The sequence below is a fragment of the Aquila chrysaetos genome, chromosome 23, assembly GCF_900496995.4.
Source record: "Aquila chrysaetos chrysaetos chromosome 23, bAquChr1.4, whole genome shotgun sequence".
Taxonomy (NCBI): domain Eukaryota; kingdom Metazoa; phylum Chordata; class Aves; order Accipitriformes; family Accipitridae; genus Aquila; species Aquila chrysaetos.
Genome location: NC_044026.1, coordinates 8,644,592 through 8,662,907, shown reverse-complemented (window position 1 = coordinate 8,662,907; position 18,316 = coordinate 8,644,592). Strand labels below are relative to the sequence as shown.

The 18,316-nt window shown below is 37.8% G+C and overlaps 1 protein-coding gene across 12 annotated transcripts in view; it reads left to right on the top strand.

The window, feature by feature from the left end:
* UBE3A (ubiquitin protein ligase E3A) overlaps positions 1-18,316 on the top strand; it is a 54,687-nt gene that overhangs the window by 10,382 nt on the left and 25,989 nt on the right. For 5 of the 12 annotated variants that reach the window (XM_029998945.2, XM_041119501.1, XM_029998944.2 and 2 more), the window contains 3 exons: positions 6,760-6,906; positions 7,525-7,643; positions 11,077-11,121. The exons of 2 other annotated variants lie outside the window; for them this stretch is intronic. In XM_029998945.2, the coding sequence (XP_029854805.1) occupies positions 7,624-7,643; positions 11,077-11,121 (65 nt within the window). In that variant the 5' untranslated portion in view covers positions 6,760-6,906; positions 7,525-7,623. The remainder of the gene's footprint in view (positions 1-6,759; positions 6,907-7,524; positions 7,644-11,076; positions 11,122-18,316) is intronic. 5 more of the 12 variants (XM_029998947.2, XM_029998946.2, XM_029998943.2 and 2 more) reach the window with 2 other exon arrangements.

Genomic DNA, 18,316 nt, shown 5'->3' with positions numbered 1-18,316 from the left:
GTACATGTATTACAGCAAGGTTGGAACCTTAACTTGTAGTTATTTTAATTTCTGTTTTCTAACTTTATTCTGGTGTAGTCCTGTGGAGATACCTGCTCGTATGGAGTAAGTGCACCACTCTGTACTGTCTCTTAAGTTCTGTAGTTCTGCAGCTTGGTACAAAGAGAATTTTTGAAACTTTTTGCATTGCTGCATTCAGAAAAACAATTCTTGTTTAAGTTCATTTTTCTACCGAATTAAATAGGTCTGTTAATGCATATGTAAAATTGTATGTCATTACTGCAACAACTGCTTCTAAGCTATGTGTGTACTTTAACCACTTAAATTGTGGGGAAGAACTCAGTAACTGCTGATACAAGTTTTATATGCCATGGGTTTACGTCTAGATTTTTCTTTCGAAGATAATTTAACATAGGAACATACTTAAAGTTTTGAAATCTCAACCTTGCAGAAGGGTTGTTGGGTGTCTTTTTTTTTTTTTTTTTTCCCTTTAAGTTCTGTTTCATAGGAAGCTATAGACAGGAGCTAAAATGATTAATTCTAAGCTGAAACTTTAAGTATAGTGTATGCTAATTAAAAACTGTAAATCTCTTAAAAAGCTATAATGTTACATTATCACAGTCCAGATGTTCCTGAGAGAATTGTATAAATTGGTCCTTTACTCTAGCAGGCATCTGGCAGGTAGTGTATATTCATTTTTGCACCCACAGCACCACTGGGACCACCCACCCGCTTCTTGCTCTCCAGTTCAATACCAGTTGTGTGTATGATGGCTCTTCTTCAAACCTAAGACATTATTTCTTTCTTGCTGTTATTTCTGCTGGCTGCTTTTTTTCTGAACTGCTTGCCACTCTATGTATGCGTAGAGTCTTTGTAATGGTATGCGCTTCATAAATGGATGAAGAATTCCCATCTAATCCCCCACAACTTGTGAGTAATGAATACTAATGGAACATCAGAAAAGCTGAATGTTATGCTACAGAATTGCATGATTGCTTGGTCTTAATATAAACTATATATAAACAAACATGCTGGTGACACTGAAGAACTTGGTGAACAGAAAGGTACTTTACATGGAAGGCTGCATGAAAGACAGGTAGCAAAAGAAAGCAAAATAAAGCATAAGCAAAAGGACAGATGGAATAAAAGTTTAAATATTAAAGCTGAAGTGAAGCTGTAAAACTTACCTGTTTGGAAAATAACTTAACCTGATACCTAGCCAGTAAAAGGAGAGCTACTAAAAGAAATTTAAATAGTAAAAGGAGAGCTACTAAAAGAAATTTAAATAGATGATTGGATTTCACCTCCTGATGTAGGTGGGGCTTTCCATTCACAACTGTATATCACTTTGGAGAGAGCCTGAAGTTGTAGGCATAACAGATAGAAACAAATGGTTCTGCTGCAAAAAAATGAGTATGTATAGTGGAAGAAAAATCAGCTGTGGTTCAAGTGAAAAATAGAGATGCTAATTTCAGGTCTTTCCCTCTTTTACAAAGATGAATAAAGTACATCGATGATCTTACTGAAATATCAAACCAAAAACAAATGTTGAAGGGAAAATCTAGGGTACAGAGTTGCGGGGGCAGTTGTAGAAAATGAGAATAACACACAGGCCTTTAGCTTTGGGGTGGGGGGAGGGAATGGGAGCAAACACTAGACCTTTTTCTGTTGCTATGTGATTTGTGGAGTATTGACATCAAGGCAAAGTAAGTGTACAGATATTATAGGATGAAGCATTTATGTAAGTCTCTAGTCGATCTCTCAATATAGTGATGCACCAAATTCTACCTTTACTTAACTCAGTAACTTGTGTTTTCACTGAAGTGTAAATTCCAGAATGGCACCAGCTTTAATTTGAGGATAGTAGCAAATTCAGATCCCCATCCCAAATAATTTATTCAAGTGTTAATTGTCCTCACTATCCTGCATGCTTGTGTTCCTACTCTAATTTGAATTTGTCAACCTTCAGTTTCTATTCATGTGGAGGTTTTATATGCTTTCTTTTAATTGGAAGATCTTTTTTATGTATTCTTTCTGTGCTATGAGAGGACTTAATTTCTTCGAGTATCCATATTGATTAGCTGACTAACTTTGAACTCTTTCCATTATGTAATCACAAGGCAGTTTCTCCTATCTTCATGCTGTCTTTGTGGCTGTTTTCTGCTACTTCTGGAACACTTTTGGAGAATATTGAGTAATTGGAGAACTGGGCTCAAGTTTTGAACATGTCTGAAATACTTTGTGCAGATGAACAGACACCTTTCCAGGAACCCTTCATGAGTCCTATCTGTCACTCTAGCCGTAATACTGGGAGCATGTGTGTGTTTGCTCGTCAGTTGTGATTGCCTTAATCACTTCAGGTTGACATTTTCCAGGATAGAACCAAATTCTTTTGGTCTTCTAACTATGTGATTTTGTATTTGTTGTTATTAGTTGAATGGTTTCGTTTACCAGCCAGTGGAAAAAAATTTGTATAGATGCCTTACCACTGGTTTTGTGTAGCTCCATTAGGATTTATGTGATCAGGTTTTTTTTAGTGGCTGTTTTATTTTACTTCAGGATCATTGACAATTTGACCTGCTATTAGTTGCATGAAGAAAACTTCTAGAATCTTATGTCTTTTCATGTTTTCTATGTTGGAAGCAACAAAAGTAATTGATGTTTCCAACATTATCAAGAAATTAAGTCTCAAACATGCCTATTACTTTTTTTTTTCCTGCAAGTGACAGTTAAGATTGAACTTAGGGATTTGGTGAACATTCTACAATTTCTTCCAGGACACTTGAATCAATCTTAAGTTCTAAAAGGCCAGCTTTCCTATCAGTTGTCAGTTCCTTTTTAGAAATGGTAAGCTAGCTAGCGTAGTTCTGTGGGCACCTTTTACTGTATAGATGATGAATGTCCGTTTCATCATGGTACTCAAAGTCATTCTGGAAATGTATCAACTTCATTCTTGGGGGATTCAGAGGGATTCTTCAGAAAACATAAAAAAGCTGTCTTTAGTGATATCTTCTTGAGAGAGATGGTTATTTTTTAATTAAGCAACTAAAATTCTGGCACTGGAAGGTAAGGAAGATCGTCATACTTCTTTGTACAGGTGAATCACCCCCATTTTCATTAGATCATCTGTCAAAAAGAGCATCTTAAAAATACTTGGATCAAAGATTGCTCGGGTGGATACTAAGAATGCTTCTGTAAAGGAAACTTAAATTCCTACAAATGCCACCTCCCAGGGCACCCGTCCTTCAATAAGGTTAATAAGAAGTTATAGTTTAAATAAGAAAAGTGTTCCTCCTCTCAAGGATCTTCCTAGACCTCAGATACTGGGTGTCAGCTGCCAGATTGCTGTGTTGTCACAGAAAATGAACATCAAATAACACAGGGAAAGTAATAGGTATAGGAAATCCATGCAAGTGACAACTTTCAATTAAGTGATTTGTAGCTGGAAGTTTTTGGCTTTGTTTTTGATTGCTGACAAATAGGTACTTAGGTTCTCCGTGGTGTGGCTTTAGATTCTGTATGTTGAAGCTAGGGACCTCTTCTCTGTTCATGTTTGTGATTCCAGACTTTAAAGATTTAAATGAAATATGCAAAGAGAAGATCTCATCAGGCTATGCAGCAAGTTGCTTTTAGCCCCTTTTGATGCATCTGAACTTGATTTCTGACTTCTTGCTCTTTCACTCATTTATTATTTACTTCCTCCCTCTTTTTGAGTTGATAGGAACATTCTTTTCAGAAAATCCGCACCTTTGCCACTTTGGAGAAATGCGTGTTCTTTCAAACTACTGCATAAACATTATTTTTCCTGTTCCCCCTCAATGAGGGCTACTCTAAGCCACACAAGCTTCTTCAGATATATGGTTTGAAGGCGTGGATCTTGTGTATTGCCTTGCTAATTATAATAGTTGTTGCAGTCCTGGTTGAATCTACCTCTTGTAAATAGTCACTAGGCAGATAGAGATGTGTCTGTACTGGAGCCTGCCCAGTCCCAAAGAGCCTAGCAGCCATCTCAGATTTCTTGGACATACTCCACAGGCACAAACTTCGTTTGATACCTTCAGCTGCTCTGTGTGTCTGAAAGCCTAAACTGTAATCTATGCTAATCATGACAGTGAAGACCAGAGAAATCTGTTTGAGTAATAAGAATAAATATCTGCTCTGGGGCTGCTCTTCCTACCCTCTAAAAGGTAAGTTACATCCAGAGGGGTTTTTTTTGTAAAAGAATTCCTGTGACAGAAAAGCAGTTGGTCTAGGTCAGTTTCCTATTCTTCAAAATGCCCTTTTCCAAGATGTTAGTGTATTCATCAGTGTGGCTTCCCTTTCCTGATCAAGTAGTGTCCTTTGACTCTCTTACCAGGTTTTTTTCTGTCTTGTTTGGATCCAGCAGTCAAAATGTCCTTTTTTCAAACTAGATTCAGAATAAGGGGTCTTTGATGGCAGTCTCCTTCACCACCCACCCCACGTTTCAATATGCTGGTCTCTTTGCCAGCAGACAGTACTCTGCTCATGCATGGATGAGTAAGGTTTTAGAAAAATGAACTCTTTCATCTGTGCTAGGGAATCCTTGCCAATCATATCCTGTCCCACAGGAGTGGCAGCAAGGATAGGTGGTGAAGGTAGGATGAGAAGGAAATAGAAGGAAAAATGATTCATTAAGATTTCTTGCATCTGGATTGTTGAAAAGTAGCGTGAGATTTTTAGACCCCAGTACAGTATATCTAGTTTTAAGGTGTCTTGTAACATATCAGAAATGCTGCAACTACCTGATTCAAACCTCTGATCCATGAAAAATTCAATTTGTAGGTACAAATTTCACTACAAAACTTAGGTGAGTTAACTTCGGCTCAGTGAGATTCATGCCAGTTCAGATACTGCCTCTCTTCACAGAGCTGCTGTAGATACTATGTTCGGTAGCGTGGTAGACCTGACTAACAGCATTGGATCTGTGTCAGGCCTCGGCACAAACTTGTCTTGGCCATGATTGTGGAGCTGCCACCTCAGTGCATATTCTTTAGCATTCCGAAATCTAATGGTTTTTGAATCCAGCACCAACACTTCATGTGTTCCTTCACCATTGACAATTGTGTTCATGACTTCTCTCCTCCCATAAGAAACAGCCTCAGGAAAACCCTGTTTCACTAAGGTTGCTGTCAGCCTGTTGTTCTAAGATGCTTGCGGTTGAATGGAATACTACTGTAATTATTTTTTGCCTGTGGTCTGGGTGATACAGGACACAAGTCTAGGTAGGTAGTGATTGATTTGGTGAACTCCAGGACATGAGCTGGTACTTCTAGCAGTCAGACAGAATGTGGGTGTTCCAAGCAATGAGGCATTAGAGATAACACCACTGTCCTCTTTGACCAGCATACTAAAAGTTACTTGGGCAAAGTGCTAGAAGTGGCATTAATTTCTAAATGCATTTTTACAGAACCCTTTCACATCAGTTCAGAAAGCAGCAAGAACGTAGATTTAACTTTTGAAGAAAGCACTGCCTTACAATAGGCATCTGTTTCTTTAAAGCTAAGGCTTGCCTAAAAGTGGACATTGTCAAGTCTTAAACAATCAGAACGCCATAAGCAGTGTTTTAAGGTTTCTTAGTTTTGCTTCAGCATCTTGGTTTTTGCTGTTTGCTTTTCTGTACAGCTGATGATCAGCAAACGTTAATTTGAAAATCATTACCCTGTTTGTCATTTAATGTTGACAGATGAGGAACCTTTCCAACTGACTTTTATTCATTGTACTATGTTCCTAGCATTGACTCAGTTAAACTTTGACAATTTACACCTGTAAAACATAGATACTAGAGAACCTCTGTTTTGTTTCGGAGGTTTTTGGTAGCCTGCTTCTTTTTTGCTTTCCTTATGTCGACTGCATTTGTGTTTAGATGAGAAGGCTCAAATATTACTGATGTTAAAATAATTAAATGTCACTTTTCCTACCTCAAGGAACATACCTGATAAAACTAGTAAGCATCATTCTGAAACTAATGCAGATTTTTTTCTGTTGCAGAGTTTGTAGCAGAATGGCAAATTGTAGTAGCATGGCAAAAGTCAGCAGCTTTTCTGACAAACTTTAGAAAATCATGGGCCTTGCTTACTGATCAGTGATTTCATATCTCTGACAAGTCAACAGATACAAGTTAGCATTGAGAATGCTTGATTGCTCATCAAACCTAAGACCTTATTGAAAGAATCTTGCAATAGATTGGGCTGAAGCACAAAAGTTTTCTTTACTGAAACATTTAAAGCTCTCTGATGTGCTCTCTTAGTATTTGCACCAGGTAGTTATGGCTGTGGGTGTTGCAGGGAGCTGCAGGTGTGCCCTCAGTAGCTCGCTAGCCTTTGTGCACCTTGCTTCTGTATGAGGCTTCTGCTGCATGGCAACCTACAAATGTGAGGTTTCATCTGAGTTAGAGCCACAGGAGTAAACTTCTCAGATACTGTACAGAGGTCTGTCTTCATAGCTACTGGCTGTTTAGAGAAACTAAGATAACTTTTTATTTACTAAACACAGTAATAACATTTCAATTTTAATCAAAACTTTGTATTAACAGAAAGTGAGCAATGCTGTTTGTGATCTGACTCTCCATCAGAGGCCTTTTTTCTTTACAGTCTTTGTCCAGTGCACTTAGGAGCTTGGGTGGGAGAGAGAATGGGGTGAATTGAGTGTTGAGGGTTATGTTTGGAAATATTTTATCAGTTAAGTTAAGTTTAGAGTAGATAATAGCAGTAGGTAAGAGACTAACTGGTTCCTTTTCAGCCATGGAAGTAATCAGCTGGGGTGGTCCCAGGGCGCTCTGGGCACGAGTATTGCTGAGTGATCATTGGCTGCCACCTGCGTGACAAAGTAAAGGACCAACCCTTCAATTTATACCGGTGGAGCCAGATCACAGGAAACAATTGACAGGTAAAATACACTTTTGAAAATTTAAGGGAGAGGAGAGAGTACGTGTGGTATAAATGGAGCAAAGAACCTAAAAGATTGGCCACAGATAGCAAAGGTTGCTCCTCTGAAACTTTGACATATCTTTAGCTTACTTCATTTTGGGGAGAGGCACACAGCAAAGAGCAAGTTACATGTTGCTCCCCCTGGGAACACAGAGCCTTGTTAGGAACCAGTATTAATTGAGTTGTAGCAGGTAAACAAGTAAAGAAATTTTATTGTAGTTAGAAATTACACTTCATATTTATGCACACGCTTCCAAATCTTTGAATGCTTGTTGTCTTGAAGTTGGGTGCTTTCCACTGGTCCAAGAGATGGGTATTGGGTTTGGTTTTTTAGAGAGGCTGAAAATAAGTTGATGAATTTTCAAGCTCACCAGTTGAATGTACCATAGTGAGTTACTCTAGAAGTCTTAGAATGCCATTCAAAATTGAACTAACTTTTGTGTAGTAGGTCTTAATCTTGCAGATAAAATAGTGCTTAGCATCAACATTTTTCTTCGGTTTTATGGTTTTTATTTTTAGTGGACTGGCTGAAAATAATTTCTAAGGACTTTCAACTAAATTATTTTTACTTACTTAGAGTTGTTAAGCTTATGCTTAGCCCAGCGTGATACAGGACTGGTGTGACAACTCATTTTTAATCAGTGACTCAAAATTGTGATCACCCTGATGTCACCGAATGGCCACAGCTTGTAAAAGGTAAGCATGAAGTGTATCATGTTGTTTATTGGGATCATTTTTAATGTGATGTTTATTTTAGAAGTATTTAATTTTTATGGCTTGAAGTTAGTTTTATAAGTGATACTAAGGTATATTGTTTGTTTAAGATAAGTCAGCTGGCAAAGTTGACTTACCCTCTTGCTTAGTGATTTCAATGCTCACTTAGCTTGCCCCTGCCTGCTTGTTAAGATGAGCACTGTGGTGCTCCGTGGTATCCCTCTTAAGAGCAGTACTATCACTTGAAAGTCTCTGGTGGTTTTTACTGTCATACTGAAATTCTGTATAAATTGTTTAGCGTACTTATTTAAGCACTTTGCTCAATTTTTTAAAGTATTTGTCCAGGAGACTTGATGATGTTAAAATTTGTAGGCTTGCATACCTTTACTTTTCTCTCCTAGGGAGGTACAGTGGAGGAGGTAAAAGGAGTGGCTTGCAGAATGGAGAAATTGCTCCCTGTGTTATTGGAAGTGAGCCACCATTTGAATTTGCTAGCTCATACTGCAGTATTCAGATTAGTTGGTGTCTTGTGATCAGTATCTACAATCTAATGCAAAGCTAAAATTTATAAGAGCATTTGCTCTGAGATTTTCTCTGAACAGAACTCTTGTTTCAGATTTTAAGCAAGATGAAAGGACGTCTTGCCATACTATGTAGTTATTTTTCAGTACTGTTGCCTGCTCAGAGGAATAACAAGGTATCTTGTTTGTAAACAATTGGATATTGCAGAATAAATAGCTTCTCAACAAACAACTACAATTCCTGTAATCAGATTGGTCTTCCACGTTGTTTAATGAATGCTGAAAGCTCATTTTATTTGGTGCTTACATTGTCATTTGAAACCTTTTAAAATCTGGTTAATAAGTGCATTAATAATTCTGCAAATCATGGTTATGGTAGGTCTGCTCATGTTATAGAAAACAACAAGCTGAAGGAATTTGATCCCTCTCTTCTGTAGAACCACTTACCTTAGAGGACCAAACTTTTTTGACTCAGCTAGGTTTTATTTTTTCTGAACTTTCCTGAAATTTTGTCTTATATTGTTTATCTTACAGAAGAAACCTTTTCTGCAGAATAGCATGTACTGAACTGCACTGTCTGTTCAAAGCCCACATAAAACTCACACAAATGATAAGGATAGAAAAGATTTTGGATACACTGATAGCTGTGTTTACGTGTCTATACTGCAAATCACCAGGCTACCTTTTTTACATGCTAAGTTTAGATGCCAATCTGCTCTTTTTCTGTAATTTTTCATACTGCTGTGCATTTTAAAGGCTCAAAGTGATTAATACTCTTGATGTTTTTGTTTTAACACTACTATTTCACTTAGATTTTCATAGCAACTTAAAGCACTACTCTTACCCATACAACCAATAGGTTGTATTCCCTATGACTAAAAGAAAGATAGCAACCACCTCAAACTTCCAAACTCTTTGCTGTCAGTTTCTGAAGCAAAGGATGTGAATAGAGGAGCTAGCCAGTATGAATATAAACACTCTTCTTTCCACTGCTCCTCAGGTTGTATGGCTTCTAGCTCTTACATGCTTAGGTGAATATTTGGGGGGGGGGGGGGGGGTGTCTATTCTCTCTAAGTATTTAGTGACTTGTTTTGGTCACTGGAGTTGAAGGGAAATGAAATTTTGGGTTGTTTGCTGTTGAACATTATTTTTGTCAGCAACTATCTTGTCAGTCCTGAACTTTAATGAGTAAGAGAAACATCATTTGGAGGGAATAAATAGAGACCAAATTATGAGATTGGGCAGTTTTTATGTTATTTTCCAGTTAGAGGGTATTTGCATTTCAAACATGAGTATAAAGTTAGTTGGATAGTAAGTTCAGAATTCTGTCCATAGTGTCAGTTGAATTTTATAACTTAGTGAAATGTAAATAAAATAACTTCCTGTGTTCTGCATCATCTGTCACTGCATAATATCCAGCTAGCCTAGGAATTTTAAATTGTCTGCCAGAAGTGCTTTCTCGGCACTGGGTCTGTTAATATAGTACAGTTTGGTAATATCCAGACAGTTGCTAAGATCTGGTATGTCAGTAAAGGAATTAAGATTTTAGTAGAGAATTGGGAGAACAGTCCAGGCATTAATAGGAGGGACCATCCGGTAAGGTACCACAATGAAACATAGGAAAAAGGGGAATGTTTCAGGCTACAGGTGGAGATTTGTTAGAGTGTTCAGAATAGTAGAGATAGTCATATAGTGAACAGAGAAATTTGGAAATTCCATTCCTATAAACAAAGATTTTCCCGGTAAAGCTATGGGAGAGCCTGCTTAGCTGTGCTAACTGAAGTTCCCTAGCAAATTCTGTTGAAACCTACAAAGTGAGTTTTATTTGCAGATTTTAGGTCAATTCTGTTCTGAGAAAGCTCTGTCATGAAAGACATTTTTGTTCATATAAGCTACAGAGTTTTACTGTAATGGCTGTGCTCTATTTCCACTCCTCACGCAATGTATTCAGCATGGCAGTTCTGGTCAACTGTACCAAAATCTATACCCAAGTGGAAGCCTGGATGAGGTCCTTCAGGATATGATTTCAAGGCAGCTTAAGGTGATTGAAGTCAAAACTGCTGCATTTGTACTGCCTTGTCTCCTGGCTCATCTGGCTACAAACTCACTGGGTAGGAGGAAGTCCCAAAGGGAGGAAAAAAAGTAATCTGTCTAAAGAAAAATTAAATGTTAACTTCTTGAATCAGTGCTGGCATAAGGAAGAAGATGGGAATAAGGAGGAGCTCAACAGCTATAATTTAGCCTACTTAAGTTAATGTGGAACTATACCCCTTAAATTAAGTCAAGGGGGGTGGCAAGCTGAACATAGGTGCTGCTTGCATGTTCAAAAATGCCAGGCAGTAACACCTAATTCTGAATATTAGTGGCTGACCTGTTGGCTGGAAGGAAGAAACAGAAAGCTGCCTGTGAGATTATGTCTATAAATTCAAGTAGAGACACACGAAATTTGTTTTGAGATCCTGTTGAGACCTGCTTCTGAGCTGCTGCTTCTTAGCATCCAACTGTGCAGAGAATCTGTTTGTAACAGTTGATCGCTGATAAACTTTGAGTATACGTTTTGGTTACAGAAGTGGTTATGAAGGATTAGCCCAGAACTGATGAACTGTACAACCTCAATACAGAAATACTGCCAGCAGAACTCTTCTCTAATGGCTGCTGTTGTGTAAGCTGTGGGGTGAAAAGTGCTGTCCTCCTTAGAGAAATTTGGCTTAATTATATTGTCAGGTTTTATGTTATAAACTGTCTTCTAGAGTTTGGTCAAACTAAATGTGGAAGTGCATAAAAGTTGATGCTTTTAGTGGCAGTAATACATCATCATCACTTTCCACCTTTCCTGACTCTTCATATTGTAATGACTTAAAATAATGCTTAAGGTTTTGTATCTGTATTTGCAGATCACCAGGAGAACCTCACTCTGAAAACATTGAAACTAGCCGAATGTAAGTAAATGAGTGGATGAGTTTGGTATCTCTTGTTTAAAAATGTTTTGAACATATGTAACAGTTACTATTGCACCTGCTTAAAAAAAAAAAAAAGAAGAAAAAAGCTGTGTAGAACTGTGGAATTACCTTAGAAAAAGTTAGTATTTTGCTATGGAAAAATAATTTTAAGCCTCTGTACAAACTGTGATGATTTTTTTTTTTTTTTTTTTGGAGGGTGAATGGGTTGAAGGGAAAGTTCAGAGGTTTAATTTAACGGGAACCAGCAGATGGTAGCATAATACAGTGTCAGAAATCTTCAGGCCTATATTCAGACTTGACAGTAGGGGTGTAATTTCTACCTGCTGTTCGCTAACATCTTGCATGGGTTTGAAGACACTTCAGTACTAAGATACAATACCTGCTAATATTTGTTGTGGCAGATGGATTGCTGAACTAAGAAGAAGAAAAAAAAGGTCTGACTTAATTTGGCAAATTTATATACTAGTTACTTCTAGAAACAGAAAACTAGCTTTCTTTCACTAAACAGTATTTGTGTAGCATCTTGCTCACAGTTCTGAACCTTGTTTTGGTCTGTCTTCATTAGCCTAGAAGCAAGATTGTGATAGGCTGAAATGTTCATTTCAATTTCAAATTCAAAAGTGTTGCAGGAATGAGAGGACCATTTTAAAAGAGGAAAAAAGTTATTTGAGGCTTTATTCTTCTGTGAATTAGCAAACAAAGATTCTTTTCTAGCTATTCAAACTGTCCTGTCATGGAACTCGAATAGGGAAACCACAAACTCTGCTTTTCTGGCCTACAGCACAAGTTCCAAAATAATAGCAGGACCATAGCCCAGTGGTTAGGGTAATCTGGGTTTATTTCTTTTCTGCCACAAATTACTTCTATGACCTTAAACTGTCTCCTCCACACCCTCCCCCCAAGTGGTCCGGCATTTTACGTACTGTGGTCTGAATGCTAGTTTCAGGATGTTTTGCAGGCTAGTGACATAGTGTGAATTGCTCAAGGACTTCTCTGCTGTAGCTGTCCAACTTGGGGAGGAGCAAAGCTGAGGTGAGCCCCTCCACATTGGACTGCATACCCAACCTTAAAAGTGATGAGAAGGAAACAAGGAATGCTTTTCCCCTGTGTTTTTAGTAATTCACTGCAGTGAAGTCTTTTCTTGCACTAGGAGGAGCATTTCTCCTGGGGTGACGAATTTGCTTTTTCCCTCTCTTATGCCATCTGTTATAGAAGTGCTGTCTAGCTGCTTTCTTAGGAGTACAGGTTGCAGGGATCCAGACCTGAGAGGTGACTGGCTGTCGCTATGTGGACACGTGTTAGAGACAGAGGTTGCAGGGCAAAAACACTGCCGTGCTATCTTCTGCTCAGTAGCAGCCCCTGCTGCATTGTGGTTTATGATTCCTGCAGCAAGTTGAGTTGTGTTCTTTTGTTTCCCTGGCCTAGCCAAACAGGGGAAATCAGGCTGTAGACTGGCTGTAGTCCACTCTGGATATTGTCAGTTGGACTACTGCTTTTTACATGTTGTAAGGAAAGATATATCAGAAACAAGCATCTTGACTGGTGAGAAACAAAGACTATAAGAACCTATGATAAAGCAGAAGGAAAAGGCAGTACAACTCTTTTTCCTTCTAGCAGTTTGACAATTCTTTTTGTGTGTGTGTGTTTTATCCTCTTTAAAACTGAACCTGAAAAAATAATCTACAGTACCAATCTACAGTAGCAAGCTTTTCTGTGTGAAAGCTGAATTTTTTTTTTTTTTTTTTTTTTGGTGCAGAATTATGATCAGAGCTTTACTGATGGTATAGATGTTGGGTATCTGTCTAAAATAGATGTAAGCCAGTCAAGCTGTAGGGATTTACATATTTGTTTGAGTAGTAGTTATACAGTATTAATGCATAGTACACTTGCAAAACTAGATTTTTTAAAACTGTATCACAATGTGATGTCTACATCACCTGTTACAGAGAATTTGTGTCATCCTGCTGCATAGTTGCTCTTGCCACGTAAGGTGGAATGGCAGGCGGGGTAATAGAGTGACCTGCAAGCCTACTGTGTAGTTAAAAGAGTTACTATGTTATTTACATGCCTATAATTCATTAGTAAATGCAGGGACTTACACAAGTGTTTTGTTATTTGCACAATGAATGGTTAAGTTGTTTTTGCTCTGGTTGGCTGATATAATTGCTTTATTTGTTTCTGTGTTTTGCATTGCAAAGCTTTATACCAAAAGCATAGTCACATGTTAGACATGTGTGAATTAAAATAAATAAATAAATAACTCTGCTGACTCTTTCAGACACTTATGCAGGAAATTCTTCCATGGATAAGTCTTGCTTATCCCAAGGTTTTCAAATTCTGGCTCTGTGCGTGATGAACATCTTCATGCTAGCTCAGGAGTCTTTTTTCCTTAGCATTCATTCAAGTCTTTGAATCTTTAAGATCAGCAATTTCTCCTATCTGTTCCTGTCACAGGTCTACATTAATTTTCAGCTTCAATTAGTATAACTTTCTTAAACCCTCTTTAGTATGAAATTACATAATTTTTAATTGTTTACTTTAACAATAACTTGACTTATCAGTTCATGTATTTTCACTCTGTGTATTGTATGTTGTCACATATCAAGGCAAATGTTTGGGTATTTTGATATTATGGCTTTCTGTGCCATCTTTCCTTCTTTCTGTTTTTGAGGGAGGGATGCTTGGCAATTTTGAAACTTCCCTCTCTTTTTAAAGTTGCTGAACACCCCCCCATTTAAGGTGTTGTTGCGGTTCTAGTTGATGTATAGTCATCTCACACTGGAGTAGATTTGATAAAAATTCTGCAGCAGCCTCAAAATATGCCAGAAAAACAAATTACAACCATTGCAAATATATACAGTAACTGTATAAGTAGTAGTGTTTCCTGATACATACTTTCAGATGCTATCCTAGTGCTTCCTAGACAGAGTGCCTTAAATTACTTTCCTCATAGCCTAAAACAGAGGTGGGTTTGCATAACATAACCATGGGACGTGCTGATCATGGCCTTTATATCAAACCTTGCCACATATAGGTATTTTTGTGGCATTTGCTGCTTGTTTTATTGCCATTCTTGGAAGGAAAAGATGTAAGAAGTATCTTTATGTACACCTGCAAGCTTGCACAGCCTTGTTACACTGTGATCTGTCCAGGATGAATTAAAATTTTCTTCTCAGACCCTCTTGCAATGCATCATTTAGCCAGATGGTGATTCCCTTGAGGAAACGTCATCAGTTAATAAGACTGCATTGACTCAAGAATTACTACTTCCTTAAATTTAGCAACTACTTAAGTTACAATTAAGTGCCTGTTTTACCTTTGCTTCCAAGAGCAAAAGTGCAGTAAGATAAGTTGACCAAATTTTATAATGATTTGAAAGAAAAGGAATTCCAGATTTCACAGTAGAAAATATAACTGAAGCAAATGTATTGTAGACCTTGGTTCCCATGGAGCTTGGAGGATGCTGTAAATTTACCAGTTAAAAAGAAAGTTTAAAGAGAAGATATTTCTCTCTGGAGCTGTCTAATCCACAAATGCTAGACTGTTCTTAAACTGGAAACTCATGTGTTTAAGTCTTATGATCCACGTTACTTGCACTTAGTTTCTGCGTGATCATGGTCATCCTTGGACAGAGTCATGCAGAATGAAGGTGTAGTAAAAGAATGCTACCATGGAAACCTAACTTTAAAAAGTGTTCTGGAGTTTCTAATAACTTGAAAACAGTCCCTTTCTTGTACTTGGCCTCTTTTCTTCAAGTTGTACAAGGAGAGTACTAGGTTGTTCAGCATTTAGATCTGTTCTCTGCAGATCGGTCTTACATGTTGCAAAGGTCAGTCCCCTTCTTATATCAGTATTTTTGTCTGAAATAATTTGTCTCTTGCATCATGTTTTCTACTGAAACACTCCAGTGGTCCAGAAGTAGACAGTAGGAATCAGCGTCTCCAAGTTACTGTCTATGTCTTTTGATATCTCACTGCAGTGCTAATACTAGTCGTCTTTCTTTGATTGGTCTGCTGATCAGAATACAGTGTATAAATTTCATACTTGACAAATTTAAGCTTGTTCAGTAGAGTACAATATGAATTTTAATTGTACTTGCTTGAGTGCCAGGACTTCTTTAACCAAGGGGAAAACAACATGGAAGGTACTAAAGAATATGTATTTTGCTTAATATTTGATAAAATATTCATTATTTGTTTTGTCCTGAATGTAAAAGACTGAAGGATTCCTGCAAGTATGTGAAGTTACTATCATTTAATTTCTTTCCAATAAAGACAAAGTTTGTCTTATTGTGGCCTCACAGCCAGTACAGAGTATTAGAGTTTAGGACTCTTTACTTGATAATTTAAAACAAAATTTGGAGAACTGTTGAAATGTTTTGTGTGTTTAGACGTGGTTATTCTTTTGAAGTTTAACAGCTGATAATAATTGTATATTTTCTTTAAAATATTAAGAATAACAAATCTATTCAAAGATAATAAGGTGTTGTAAGTTTATAATCAGTCCTAAACTTAGTAATGAGTTTATTCTGTCAGTAATTCAAGTTACTTTTTTCTTCGTAATTAAATAAATTTATGGGCTTTTTTATGAAGGCTATTTTTCTCCCTGCCTTTTCAAAAGGCACTGGTTCTGTAAATGTGAGCATGGTATTTAAAACAGTCAAGTATGCCTACAGTCATTACCATTTACATATGTTGATTGCTTACAATAATTGCCTAATAACTCTTTCCGCATAATCAGTTATTTAATGGCTTCAAACCTGGGGGGGGGGGACACGATTGGGGATTTTTGCTGAAATTGCTTGGGTTGAAAAGCCAGGGTATAATTGATGCATTATTCATCTCTCAATTTTATGGCTAATTGAATGTTGGAGGGGTCACACAGGTGACAGGGCACTGAATGCCTTCTTAAGAAGGACAGATAGGAAGCAGGGTATGAAACCAGTTGGTCTGTGGAATGACATTGTCTCTGTAGAGTCCTGGAGCTAATAACCTGAAGAGGAAAGGGCATTAATGAAGGGTGCTTTTCTAACAGGACTGTAGGAAGGTAATTTGTCTGTGAGGCAAGATTAAGAGATACACGCTGACTGTGTTCTTGACCCTCTCTCGCTAGCTGTCATTCTGCATTGCTCCATAAAGCCAGGACAACTCTTCTGTTCTCAGGTTTGCCCTTCCTGAGGAAGAGCCGTGCCTGACTTTGCCAGCACATGCTGTTCCAGAGACACAGTGGATCTAGAATACGTGGTGGGGAGGGAGGTCCCTTGGGTGAAGCCAGGATGGTCCAAGGGGGTTCATGGTCTGCACCCCAGCTATTGGGCCCTGCCACACTGGAAAGAATGAGGTTTGGAAAATGCGAGCTCCGTGCACATGTGCGTTTGCGCACGTACGTTTGCTAGGGTGCCAGTGGCTGAGGCGGGCATAAGGTGTTACAACACTGCTGGAACAGAGGGCTCAGCTCCAGCTCTGGGTAGAGTGTTTGGCAGTTCAGTGTGCAGCCTACTTCAAAAGGGTCTGTGTGGGCAGTGTTTTTACTGGAGGCTTGTCTTCTTTAGCACTGCTGTTCTTACTCTAACTAGACAGAAGCAGGAAACCAACATATGATGTTTGAAACTGAACCTCTAAGAAGGCAGTATTTAACTTCACAAATATGTCCATCTATAACCCACACTTTTTTTTAATCAGTTTTTGATCTGCTGGTCATCTTATTTCCAAGGCCTAGTACAATTGTTGCAGGTGTATAAGGATCTTTATGCTCCTGTCTGTTAAGGCATATACTGAAAGTTGTTTTGCTATTAGTACTAAAAAAACTGTTCCCTGTGTTTTTACTATCCAAAACACAAACATAAATTTTCCTCTAGTTTCCCTGCACATTAAGATTTTTGTTGGTTTTTTTGCATTAAGAAAGAAAACAGCTTATGAACATTTTGGCACTTCGGAATTGCTAATAGTCTTGTTAAAACAGGCCATTGTAAATTTCCACTTTCACATTGCTCCAAGATAGTCAATTTTTGTGACTTCTGTGTAGAAATAATATAAAAGTTGTGTCCCAAGCAGAAAGCATTCAGAAGTAAGTGATTTCATACTGATATTTCCAGACAAGTATGAGACCTTCATACATGTTTCTAAAATTTAGGTAAACTTAAAGCAAAAGTGATGCATTTATGCAGATATTTTTAACTTCAGGCAATTTTTGAAACTTGGATGCAAATTCTTTGCTTTTTAGGTGAACTTTAAGGAATTATATGCTTCAAATTTTTCTAAAATTCCTTAAATGTTTAAACTTATGATTTTTTTTCTGTCGCAACAGTTTCCTTTATGTAGCATTTCTCTGTATTTAGTTTAAGATATTTGAGAAATGTGAATTGGTTCCTGTTACATAGGAACTTTTGAATGAGCGCACTCGATCTCTTTGTATAGGTTTTAGACATTCAAAAATTACTTTACGACCCAAAATGCAGCCCAGTGCACCTTTGCCTAAGTATCTAGAAAGACAGGCTCAGTGGTGCACATTTCTAGTGATACTCCACAGTTTTGGCAGCATTTAAATTACAAATGCAAAGTACTTATCTGGCTTTTTATTAGTTAAAGAACAACTAGAAAGCCTAAAGGCATTCTTTTCTCTTTAAGCACTGCAGAAGTAAGTCAGTGAATACTAATTTCTTTTTAAAAGGAAAAATGTGCTTGTGAAATTGTTGGACTTTGGGGAAGGAAGATGACATCTATTTTAGGTGCCTGTCCTCCTCACTGAAGTAGCGTGTCTTGCTTGAGGAGGTTATACAAGGCCCACTGTGTGGGAAGTTATCCTTAAGGCATAAGGATATGCCTGTGATGTCTGTGAAATGTTTACAACTGCAACCACACCAGTGCAGTTTCATACTTGGATGTGCAACAACAGTGTGAGTCTTTGCAAACACTTATGCAAGTCAGTCACTGCAGCCTTAGCTACACTAGAAGGTGTCTGTGTGCTAATGTAAACTAGTCATTGAGTTCATAAGGGACCAGTAACTATTCACTAGATCCCTGTATAGGAACTTACAGTGAGTACTGCAGCTCCCTTTATATAGCCTGAGCTAAGAATAGAGAGGGGTTTTGTGTTACCTCACTTGATGAACCAGTTTTAATGCCTCAGGGTAAGAACTTGAAGTTTTCTGCATAGTAAATGAGCAAGGGAAGAA